The sequence below is a fragment of the Haliotis rubra genome, unplaced genomic scaffold, assembly GCF_003918875.1.
Source record: "Haliotis rubra isolate DU_JTF1 unplaced genomic scaffold, ASM391887v1 Scf232, whole genome shotgun sequence".
Taxonomy (NCBI): Eukaryota; Metazoa; Mollusca; class Gastropoda; order Lepetellida; family Haliotidae; genus Haliotis; species Haliotis rubra.
The window spans coordinates 777,993-790,278 of record NW_025766359.1 but is presented as its reverse complement, the minus strand read 5'-3'; the positions used below and the strand labels follow the sequence as shown (position 1 = coordinate 790,278).

At 40.9% G+C, this 12,286-nt stretch overlaps 1 protein-coding gene across 2 annotated transcripts; it reads left to right on the top strand.

Annotated features, from left to right (window-relative positions):
* Positions 1–1,739: 1,739 nt before the first annotated feature.
* LOC124278162 (retinol dehydrogenase 7-like) lies at positions 1,740–8,374 on the top strand. 2 transcript variants are annotated; one of them, XM_046713898.1, is made up of 5 exons: positions 1,740–1,860; positions 3,336–3,663; positions 4,373–4,631; positions 5,164–5,327; positions 7,350–8,374. In XM_046713898.1, exons 2-5 carry the CDS (start codon positions 3,345–3,347, stop codon positions 7,568–7,570), a joined length of 963 nt encoding a protein of 320 aa, XP_046569854.1. In that variant the 5' UTR covers positions 1,740–1,860; positions 3,336–3,344; the 3' UTR covers positions 7,571–8,374. The 2 variants fall into 2 exon arrangements, with proteins under 2 accessions (XP_046569854.1, XP_046569853.1); XM_046713897.1 differs by having other exon boundaries at positions 5,164–5,342.
* The last annotated feature ends 3,912 nt before the right edge of the window (positions 8,375–12,286 follow it).

Sequence of the window (12,286 nt, the reverse complement as noted above, 5' to 3'; positions counted from 1 at the left end):
ATTTCCGAAAATGTGTATAAATGTCCATAATTCTCAATCCTCCGGTTTTTTGACGTTTCTTTTGCGGTTCAGTATACACTAATCACTAGCAGTGAATATAGTTATAAAGTGATAGTAACATTAACAGTAATGAGTATCCAGGGTATAATGATCATCATACACAATGTTGGTCATCTTGTAGCTTGAGATAATATGTGAGATGAGAGGCAAGCGTTAACCCATATACCTAAGAAAAAGATTCCTTACTACTCTGTAAGGCAGATGATTATGGACTCAGTTCACGTTACAAATCTTTCAGTCCACATCTAGTACAAGTCTAAATATACAGCATACCGCTGCCCCTCCTTAATGTCAATAGGAAGAGTGTACTACACTTGGAACATTGTTACATACTGAATAAGAATGTCACTACATTCTAAGATCAAACTGTGAATGAAAACCATAACAGATATCATATCCACAAGTGGATGTCCCAAGCTCAATACGTGGATAAAAGTGGAATGAACCTGGTTTTCAGGGTATCTATTTAACATGCGTGTAACAAGCTTTAGGTGCCCATGAACAGATAAATGTATTTTAGTATGTAGGAAGGAAAACCACAGGAGAAGAGTCAAGGATGAAAAGTCATGGAAATAAAGTCACGGGAAAAACAGTCACAATATAATAATACATATTAGTGGGTGGTAAAATTGCCAAAAACGCTATTTAACTATTTCTTAATTAAATCTATTTCTTAGTATATTACTTTGATTATGTTTTGACCCGTGAAGATCCAGGTTAGTATTGATCTTCAGTAACCCATGCTTGTTGTAAAATACAAAACACAACCGTCAAAATAACAGTAAGCTGTGACGCATGGAATGGTCCAGACTCGACTATTTACAGACCGCCGCCATATAGCTGGAATATTGCTGAGTGCGGCGTATAAACTAAACTCACTCACTCACTGATTATGTTTTGTTAATATAGTAATTACTGGGTGGCTTCTCAAATGTTATAAAAGCACTTTGACCACAGTTAGCTATGATCATTTTGTGTGATGATTGTCTGTTTATTTACCTGGTAAGAAGACATGAAACTTGGCTTCTGATTCTGACTGAGTGTTAGAGCGAGAACACTGTGTTTTGTAAATTAAGTGGTGTTTCCTATGTTTCAAAACACAATGATCACAAGAATTACTTTTGATCTTTTTGTGTCATGAGATTTGGCTTCTGATTCTCACTGAGTGTTAGAGCGAGTACACCGTGTTTTGTTGATAAAGTTGTCTTTCAAATGTTTTCAAAACACCATCACCACAATTACTTTCCCATCATTGATTTTATTAAGAACGACAAAGGCGGTTTGAAAATAGTATTTGAAGGACACACGTACGGTAAGCATGCAAGTCGTAAGAACAAAATCTGGTTGATATGTACAGAGAGTCCAGTATGTCATAAATTTAATAAAATTGGTTATTGTGTTTATTTTCCTGTGACATTTTGACTGTGACTTTTTTTCCAGTCACCGTATTTTACAGATACGTTACAGCACTCGATCTGTATGTAAACATCGTATATAATTGTTGTGTGTATAATAAGGCATATACAAATTGCATATAGGTATTTATTCAAAACTGTGTAGAACTGAATGTAATGCACCGTCATAGCATTCACATCAGATATAAATGTATCTGATGAAGGCGTCTAGAGGGAGAGAGAGTAGATTGTGCGCGTGAATCGGTGGCCTGATAAGTCGAGGTCGGGGACGAAGTCCACTCTGTCGATCCAGTTGAAGGAAATGCCGAGTTTTACCCAGCAATATCTCTGACGTCGTCGTACATGCACCAAGTTACCAAGGCCACGTATTACTTCAAAATATTCGGTAAGTGAGGGAATGTATCCGGGTAAAATCATTTGAGGGTGGGGGGTGGGGACTTGACACCCCTGATACAGTGTGTTTGCTATGAGTTGATTACGTCGAGTAAATGGTTCCATTATGTGTCCATGTTCACTTGGGGATGAATTGGTACATAAAATGGTATGACAGTTTATATTTGTTTGTTCGCTCACTGAAGTACACTGTTAGGAAAAAAACCAGCCGTTGAGTGTTACTGGACTTTCCCCTGTACTGATACTGAATGCAATGATTGCTGCATCTGTGTGCACACTAATCCAGCGTACAGGCGTACTTAGGAATGAATGCATTTCAGTGCAAAATGTATGACAATTACAGGTACTTTACATGCATAGTTCGTTTAGTGTAATCATTCATTGGTTCCATTAAATGATATACCAAACAGGTTATTTTGAAAATATTCACCGTCAGTTAATACATACACTGTAGGTTGCATAACATATCCGTCCTCTTACAGTACAGGCATGACATCGTTTTACTTATGAGAAATGGCTGGTGATCGTTATAATGGGACCTAAAGGTATTTGATTATCTGCTTCTGATTTGACTGAAGAAAAAGAAACCATCATCAGGTGGCACATGTTTTGACCGAAGAACAAGCCAAACTAATGTTGATGCTACAGTGCCATCTGCCTGAGACCACACACCACAGGGTAACATGGATAGCCAACTCAGACACATTATACCTGTACTGATTCAGAGCCGACCTTGGATATTCATTTTACGTCGAGTTTTGTATCAACAAACACCAACCCTCAGTGTCTTTTGATATGACAGGGCCAAGAACAACCCTTCAGGGTAGACACTACATAAACTAGACCACGGATGCGGTACAAAATGCTTTGAAAGGCGTTCAAAGTCAAGCAATACCGACTGAACTCGATCATTGTGCACACACATGTTTTACTGTATATCCACGGACGGATCTGTGTTTTACCATTGACAAGGAAAGCACTCACAGTTCACTGATGAGGTGAGCCTCATGCCTAGTCTGTTTGTTGTGACTAATGATGCGTTTAACTAAGCATATCATGACATTATAAGTTACCACATCGTGTCTCGGGAAATACGGGGTTTTATCAGTCCCGAGTAAGCCTCCGGCTCGGGGAATACAACCTTACTCGGGACTGATAAAACCCCGTTTTTCCCGAGACACGATGTGATAACGCATTTATCTAGCCGAATGTTTTGCTTCAATTTCATTCTCAGTTGTTGTGGCAAAACGTTTCCTTGCTGCCATGTTGACAACAGCTGATCGATTGACCTCAATGCAGCGCACGTTACTAAAGGCTTGGCGTGGCGGGATAATATTACTTTTGTACTCCCTGCTCGCGGATCGTGACGGGTGTAAATGGTATTTTATCAGAGTCACGTGAACCAATCAAAACTCGACATTCTTACATGAGGCTGGATAAATGTTTTTATCTCTCTCATCACACCAGGTTTTCAAGATGGTGTGGCTGTACGCTGTAGCTGCGGTGGTGGCTTTTCTTCTCCTGAAGGAGCTGATGAGACTTCCAACTGTCGGCAAATATGGGGAGCGTTACGTGTTCATCACCGGCTGCGACACCGGCTTTGGGAACCTACTGGCCAAACGACTGGACTCCCTCGGCTTCAACGTGTTTGCAGCGTGTTTCTCTGAAAGAGGAGCAGACGAACTGAGGAAAGTGTCGTCTGCCCGACTGAAGACGTTGTCCTTGGATGTGACTAAACCTGACAGTATTGTGAAAGCGCGTGCAACAGTAGAAAAACAACTTCCGTCAAATAAAGGTAATTCGTACCCTCGTTACATAGTCAAACATCATGGCGTTGAACTTTAATGTAAAAACTTAGTCTTAATTTATATTGATAATTATTTCAGCATGTGTGCTTTGCGAGCGAGAGAGAGTGAGAGAGATAGAGAGAGAGATAGAGAGAGAGAGAGACAGAGAGACAGAGAGAGAGGGAGAGACAGAGAGACAGAGAGAGACAAAGAGAGAAAGACACAGAGAGAGAGACAGAGAGAGACAGAGAGAGAGATTGTATGCTTGTGTGCTTGTGATGAGGATGATGGAGCTATGGCACCATTCGTTGCACATAAAGTTACTGATGTCACAGAACGCTCGAGAATGGAAAACCAGCTGTATGCCGAGGTATGGGGAACTTGGCTCTCTTTGCTGGTAGTTATTCATGCCTATATAATTGTTCTAGTTTTTATGACCTGTAGCGGGACTGTTTATGATACTGTGTGATTGTTAACATGTTGGTGACTTCGGGTTACAGTACGTCCCTAGCAGCTTAGTGATGAAAACCTAACGGATGTGGTTATAAATCTGGATAAATTCGTTATAAAACAAACGATAATTAGGTAAAGGTTGGAAAACTGAAAGAACAGGAACATGTACTTTCACGGTAAACTGCGATATCTTTCGAATTATTTTCCCTGTTCTTCGTTACTGCACCCTTTGCATTTCCCTTTGTATCGCTGTTATATTGGCAGGTTTGTGGGCAGTAGTTAACAACGCAGGAATATCAGGCGCCGTAGGTCAGATAGAGTGGCTGAACAGGACGGACTATGAGCGTTGTCTGTCCGTCAATCTGTACGGTGTCATCGACGTCACAAAAATATTCTTGCCGCTTGTGCGCAGAGGAAAAGGTCGTGTGGTCAACATTTCTAGCATGGTAGGAAGAACAGCAGCTGCTCATGCAACGTATGTCGTGTCTAAATATGGGATTGAAGGATTTACAGACTGTCTGCGGTTTGTATTGATTTACGACTGAGGTTATGTTGTATGAATAGTCTTCTCTACATAAGATATCCTTCCACAGCTGGCGTCCACACAGGGGTTTCAAAATTTGTATGATGTTAAACTACAGATTCAACACTGTCTGTGCATTATCTTGAGCTTGCTGCCAAAGTTGATTCCATTTCACAAACTGGGATCGTTGTATAATTATCGGACCCTTGAATACCCGGGTCATAATTGGTTTTCAGCAACCCATGCTTGTCATACCTGGAGACTGACTGCATCATGACTATGGTCAATCTCGCTGACGTGGTTCATGCATGTCATTGTATCTCCACTTGCATAGACCTATGTTCGCCATACCAATCACCTGTTTGTCTGGTCTACACTCTATTATTTAAAGACCTCCGCCATATCCTGGACAGGACCAAACCATGTTAACTGTTGATGTATTCCCTTTGTTCTGTCAACTAATGAGATCATATCGTGTCATCATTGTTCACCAATTGTTGACTTTTTATAATTTTTAGTTCTATTCTTTCAGACGAGAGGTTTTAAAACAGGGTATTAGCGTTCATTTGTTGGAACCCGGGTACTTCAAGACAGAGATTGTAAACATTGATACCATAAAGCGATCGGTCCGGGACAGCTTCAACCAGGCGGACCCAGAGGTACAGCAGTACTACGGGAGCGAATACGTCCAGAAAAGTATGCAGTCAGTGTGTGAGATATTGTATAATTAGTTCATTTCCAGCATTTTAGTCACAAAATGGTCTTCATAATATGAACCCTATAATGGAATCGACAATGAACTGTGAGTGTGGCCTGCAACCATTAAACTCAATTACTAAGATGTCCACATGGTTTTTCAAAATAAAAGCTTTCAATACATGCACCTACATTTATTCAGAACACTGCGTCCTTTCCCGTGTGTGTGTTCGGTAACTTCAACTTGAGACAACATATCTAATTCTGGATCGGTTGCAGCCAGATTCACAGTATAAATGATCAAATGCCTGTTAACATGTATAGCTCGAACTTCATTAAGTGACGGCGTCGTTTCCCTGTTTGGCGTTGTGGTCAATATTTGTTGTGGCCACCATGAATCATTTTGAGAATACATTAAAAATATAAAGGTTAGAGCAGGTGGGTTTGACAAAAACGGGTGTGGAATGTATTTGCTTCTGAGAATGGAGTAGGATGGACAAACTAGCATAAAATGGATTTTATTCTCAACTGCGGATTTATATAGCGGACAAATTCTCCTGTTCATTTCTAAGGACATTTTTGTGCCTTCATGCATCATTAAAGTTAATCCTGATAGAAAATAACAACAGTTTGGTTTTTAAAATTATATTAAAAGAGATTTATATTTCCAATGGTTTGGTTCATCAAAATACAACCATAACCATGAGAGAACAAAAGGTTGCCCGTGAGATTTTGCCGATGTTGTCTAAATGTAAAAGCATATTATAAGCCAGTTTTGGAGTCTATTTTCATGCATACCAATAATTAAGCTTTATCCAATACTTCAAGCATCTAATCTGAGAATTTATATATAATGGGTGTCTCCCACATTCGCTGTAAACCATACAGTTTGGTGTTAATAACTCAACTGATAAATATCTTTTATATGCTAAGAGGTGAAGCTTTTCTAAACAACCATATTTTTGATATCCTCAAATATAACATTACTGGTTTTATTTGAAAGAGTTTGAAAAACATTTTAGGGGAGGTAATTGTATGTGAAACATAATGTCGAATAAGGCTTTCTTTGCTCTTGATGCTAAATCTGCAATGCTTTTAGAAAAGCTCATTGTAAGGGTAAACAAAAGACCAATATATTTATAATGACTATTCATCTTAAGATGTATCCCATTTACCACTTTTCATTTGCGGATAAGGATCTACCCCTCTTGAAAAAAACAATATTTGTTTTGTCGTAATTAACCGATAACTTCAATTCTATTGTGTAACGTCCCAAAATATTACAATTGATTTTATAATCCTACATTAGTGTCTGAAACGAAAATGACATCGTCAGCAAAAAGTAGCATCAGTATTTCAGTCATATCCGGGGACATTCAAATGCCATGTTTTCCATTATTAGCAATTTCGTAGTACAATTCATTGATGAAAAAAATGAAAACAACATTGGGCATTATTTTGCTGGAACAACTCCCTCTGTCGGTCAGAGATCGAAACAATGTGAATCCTTACAATTCTGTCTCTGTACCGAATAGCAGTTATATTGCTCTAAAGGCACACAAAGTTGGATTTCTGCGCGTAGCATATGGCTCCCCAAAACATGACACTCTCACCACCCTATCAGTCAACCTGGGCGACACATTTCTAGGCAAAAGGTTTCTCTTTCATCACGAGACTGAAGCAGAAAGCATGACCCGTCACCCGTACACGGCAACAGTTTCGTAGATTCCAGAATCGAATGTTATTGCACCACGGGAAGCGTCAGGTCGGTGTTGTCGTCGAGGCTGTGTATTCGTCCCATGTACACAAACCAGCATTATAATGGCAAATACGTTTCTATAAGGGAGGGTATATTATCAGCATCGACACTTTCTCGCCCGCATGTTTTTCCACTTTGATTTTACAAGTACTCATATATTGATTGAAGAAACAAATGGTGATCTTTAGATTCCGAAAAACCCAATATTTTCAGGCGTTCCAATTCATTTGACAAAAGTTCAATATTTGTTTCTGTCTTCCTAGTGAATTCCAGGATTGAAGTGATGATGGGACACCTGGATTTCCAAAAGACAGATCTCGTGGTGGACGCCTACACTCACGCCATTACAGCCATGTTCCCTCGCTTACGCTATCTCGTTGGCTACGACTGTAAATACATATTCAGACCTCTGTGGAATCTTCCTGAGTGGATATTGGATCGTATCTTGTCTTTAGGCTTCCTGAAGCCCGAAGGAGTAAAATGAAGTATGGAAGCAAAGAAGAGATTGGTCTGAGGTTGGAGCTCATTGTTTGAAGGGAAATACTATTGTAGGGTTTCGAATAGGTCTGGGGCTGGGAGTAATGGTTATGGCTAGTTCATGGTCAAAATAAGAGGAGTGGCGTAAATATCAGAACAAGTTCGAGGGGCTAGGACAAATGTCAGCAGACTAGAACAAGGACTAGAATTTGGACTTTGTGTTAAAGCGATAGCTAACACTTTGGGCTGGTCTAGCGCTGGAGGCGGACTGAGAAATTAATAGTCCAGAGGTAAACATATTGTTAGACCACTAGAACAGAAATACGTTGAGAAATACTCGCCTTTCAGAGATGTACATAATGATGCAGAAACCACAAATGATTTTGAGTCTGACATCGGAAGGATTCGGTTGCACATTTCACAAAACGTATAAGTCATATGAATTTATTTGAGTTGATAATCGAAAAGAAAGTGTGACACGCCGTTCAATTTGTATCATATGTAACGTTTGCTCTCGATTATGTTGTTGCTCTCGATTATGTTGTTACTATACCATATGCACGAATAATCATTATGGTGTTGTCATTATGAAACGTCAACTTCTAGTTCCACTGTCCTCCTACATACTCTGTTCATATTTTGGAGAGTGGAGACGATCCAGATTTATTTTTAATAAACATTAGTAAAACAAAGATTCGAAACAATTATGCCAGGGAATGAAGACATACCATTAGTAAATACAATCACGTTGTGTTAGCTGATGGAGAGAGGACTTAACACAGTCTGGAGTAATAGTTTGCATAGAAGTCTGGCATCGTGTTCATCATTTTTTTAAAGACAAAAACCTGTGAAATATGTAATGATCAGCAGCACCATATTCACAGCACGTACACAGAGATAAATGTCGACGCTACACACGATGAATATATTTCACTATGGATATATTCATGTATACAGATGGAAATATGGTCATATGAATATTATTTGAGTTGATTATTGAAAAGAAAGTGTGACACGCCTTTTGTCAAATGCTCCAATCAGCACACACGCACATAGGGCTGGTGTTGCGATTAATGTTCCCAGAGATGAAGACGTCATCGTTAATATAGAAAATATAACTTGTTCAGTTGGATTAACTTAACGTTGTCTGCTGGTCATACTGACTGCTTTCATCTGGACCATGTGTTGTGAGAAATATTCACTTCTTTGAGTGACACTGTTAGAAGTTGGAGAGTCAGATAAGAACAAACTTTATGGATGAATAACTTCTTTTAACAGTGATGCGACGTTTCGATACAACCCGTTTGACAAAAATACAATAATCTGTACGTCGCATTACCTGAATAAAGATGCTGTTCATCCATAACGTTTGTCTTTATCTGAGAAATGTTCAGTGAAGTAACTGCACTTTTTATTTTGGTCTTTGTGCATATTTCCGTGCGGCTGTGGATCCCCTTTGTGTGCCCTCCATACACAAGGTCTTCATGAAACAGGGATTTGTGTTACCCCCAATAGGTACGCAAAGTTCCTCCAAATTATTTAGAGTGATCATGCAACCAATACAGCCTATTTAAAGAACTATTCGTGTATTTATGATCGTAAGTACCGTACGTAATGCTTGTTTAATTTGTACCATATGTAACGTTGGCTCTCGATTATGTTGTTACTATACCATATGCACTACTCATCATTATAGTGTTGTCATTATGAAACGTCAACTTATTCCTCACATTTATGAGTACATGCACACTACAAACGGCGTTCAAGTCAGTGTCAGGTGTTTGGGGTAATGGGGGTAGAAGTACAAGCTTGCCTTCCGCCATGAAGACAGAACAAACACGTGCATCTCGTCCTCCACGTGGAGAGCAGAAGTACACACATCTAGTCCTCCACGTGGAGGGTACAAGTACACTGTCAGGCATTTCGTCCTCCATGTGGAGGGTAGAAGTACACTGTCAGGCATTTCGTCCACGTGCTCTGTAGAAGTACACTTTCATGCATTTCGTCCTCCACGTGCAGGGTAAAAGTACACTGTCAGGCATTTCGTCCTCCAAGTGGAGGGTAAAAGCACACGGTCAGGCATTTCGTTCTCCACGTGGAGGTTAGAAGTACACTGTTAGGCATTTCGTCCTCCACGTGGAGGGTAGAAGTACACTGTCAGGCATTTTGTCCTCCACGTGGAGGGTAGAAGTTCGTCCTCCACGTGGAGGGTAGAAGTACACTTTCATGCATTTCGTCCTCCACGTGGAGTGTAGAAGTACATTGTCAGGCATTTCGTCCACGTGGTATGTAGAAGACACTTTCATGTATTTCGTCCACGTGGTGTGTAGAAGTACACTGTCAGGCATTTCGTCCTTTACGTGGAGGGTAGAAGTACACTGTCAGGCATTTCGTCCACGTGGTGTGTAGAAGTACATTGTCAGGCATTTCGTCCATGTGCTCTGTACAAGTACACTGACAGGCATGTCGTCCTCTACGTGGAGGGTAGAAGTACACTGTCAGGCATTTCGTCCACGTGATGTGTAGAAGTACACTACCAGCCATTTCGTCCACGTGGTGTGTAGAAGACACTTTTATGCATTTCGTCCACCTGGTGTGTAGAAGTACACTTTCATGCATTTCGTCCTCCACGTGCAGGGTAAAAGTACACTGTCAGGCATTCCGTCCTCCACGTGGAGAGTAGAAGTACACTGTCAGGCATTTCGTCATCCACGTGGAGGGTAAAAGTACACTGTCAGGCATTTCGTCCTCCACGTGGAGGTTAGAAGTACACTGAGTAGTATGGTAGCAGCACATATCCGAGGTGACGTAACGTGACGCAACCCCGAAAATATGCTGCTACACTGACGTCATACACGTATGACGTCACGACGATAGGTCTCGTGACGTCACGACCTACAAACGAAGGTAGTGACGTCACTTGATGGTGACGCAACCTGGAAAATATACTACCACACTGACGTCATACACGTATGACGTGTCACGACGATAGGTCTCGTGACGTCACGATCTACAAACGAAGGTAGTGACGTCACTTGATGGTGACGCAACCTCTAAAATATACTGTCACACTGACGTCACGCCCTACAACGACGGTATTGACGTCATATGGTCATTTAGCCGTCACAAATAAGGGTAATGGTCGTCTAGTACGTGTTCGTGCATGTACGTGTGTGTGTGTGTGTGTGTGTGTGTGTGTGTATGCGCGCGCATTTGACATCTACTAATGACGACACACTAACAAAAATGGCCACCATAAGAATCCATCCGTCAAGCTAAATTCTCAATTGCTCTCAGACGCGTTTTTACCTCATAAATGCACCATTAGCGTGCCAATAATATTTGAGTTTTTGAAGGAGGCTAGGGAATCTCGTGCTGTCTATGTAAAGCTCTCTACAATACTAGACCGCAAGAAACACCTAGACACTCTTAATCACACGACCACCCCGTCTGTGTAAAGCTCTCTACAATACAGGACGGTAAGACGGTGATATTCTACATGAAACAAGATGTGAGGTAGAAAACGGCAAAGCAGCAAGAGTGGTACCGAGTGTTACGTTCTTTACCTCGTATCGTAAACCCAAAGCGGGAATGAATAATAATTTTGAAGGAGGTCTGTAAATGTCGTACTGCCAATGTAAAGCTCTCTACAATACTAGGCAGCAAAACAAATGTAACAAGACACTCAAAAATAACACACCCTCCAGTTTATGTAAAGCTCTCTACAATACAACACGGGAAGGCGGTTATATTCTACCAAATACAACAAAGAAGATATTGGGTCGGACAGTCTATGTAAAGCTCTCTACAATACTAGACCGCGCGAGCACCGTATCCCTCGTTGTTTAAACCACCCCAAAATATACCCACGAGGTAGACAACGTCAACACTTTTATATAAAACACAACAGAGACTAGTAAAAACAACATTTCACAAATTTTATTCGTAAATATGCACAACTATATTTCTACTCACAAAACAGTTGGGAGACCATATTTCCCGTCCACAGACAAGGTGTCTTCGTTTCCAGAGTGCGATACTTTTCCCTTCTTATTGAAGAAAAGTTTACATCTTTCTCCATCCCTCTGCTCATTATACGATTCGGGAACGTAGCAGCAGGACATCGTTGTACGGAGCACTCAAAATATACAGCCTCACTCTCGGGCAGACGGCTTCTAACTAGCTACTGCGTGTCGGTGCTCGTGATACTCTTGTCACCATCAGCGGTTACGTGCGAAAAGAATAGGGGGCGTGACCTAAGGGCGCCTCGTCCTGCCATTGGACGGTAAGGGGTCAAATCCCGGTCCTGGACATAATTATACCTATTACATCAAACACAGGCGTTATCACCGTGGGTACCTAGCTGCGTAAACGCTAAAAGCCACGCTTAACACCTCTTTGTATGTTTGGCTAGTAAAATCGGTTTGCTTCGAGTCGGCGGCATGGGAAAAAATCGAGAACATTCCTACAGCTCTATCAATAACCTAATTTTTCCCTCGTCAAAATCCATGGCTCTTAAAGTTCCTGAGTATACTCTTCTTGGTATTATCATGCCATCTGGAAACCATGGAAGCGTAATACTTTTACTGAAATGGCGATCGCAAGCTACCGACGACAGGTTTTGTACACGAACTCTTTTGTAGGAATAATGCAAACGACCGTATCTTGCCTCAAAATCGTGAAATTCGGGCCATATTCGTGTGTAATCTATACCGTACGAGTC

Coding starts and splice junctions, on each gene's coding strand:
- LOC124278162 (XM_046713897.1), top strand. CDS start 3,345: ATGGTGTGGCTGTACGCTGTAGCTGCGGTGGTGGCTTTTCTTCTCCTG. Junction 3,664..4,372: donor ACAACTTCCGTCAAATAAAG/GTAATTCGTACC, acceptor TTATATTGGCAG/GTTTGTGGGCAGTAGTTAAC. Junction 5,343..7,349: donor GAAAAGTATGCAGTCAGTGT/GTGAGATATTGT, acceptor CTGTCTTCCTAG/TGAATTCCAGGATTGAAGTG.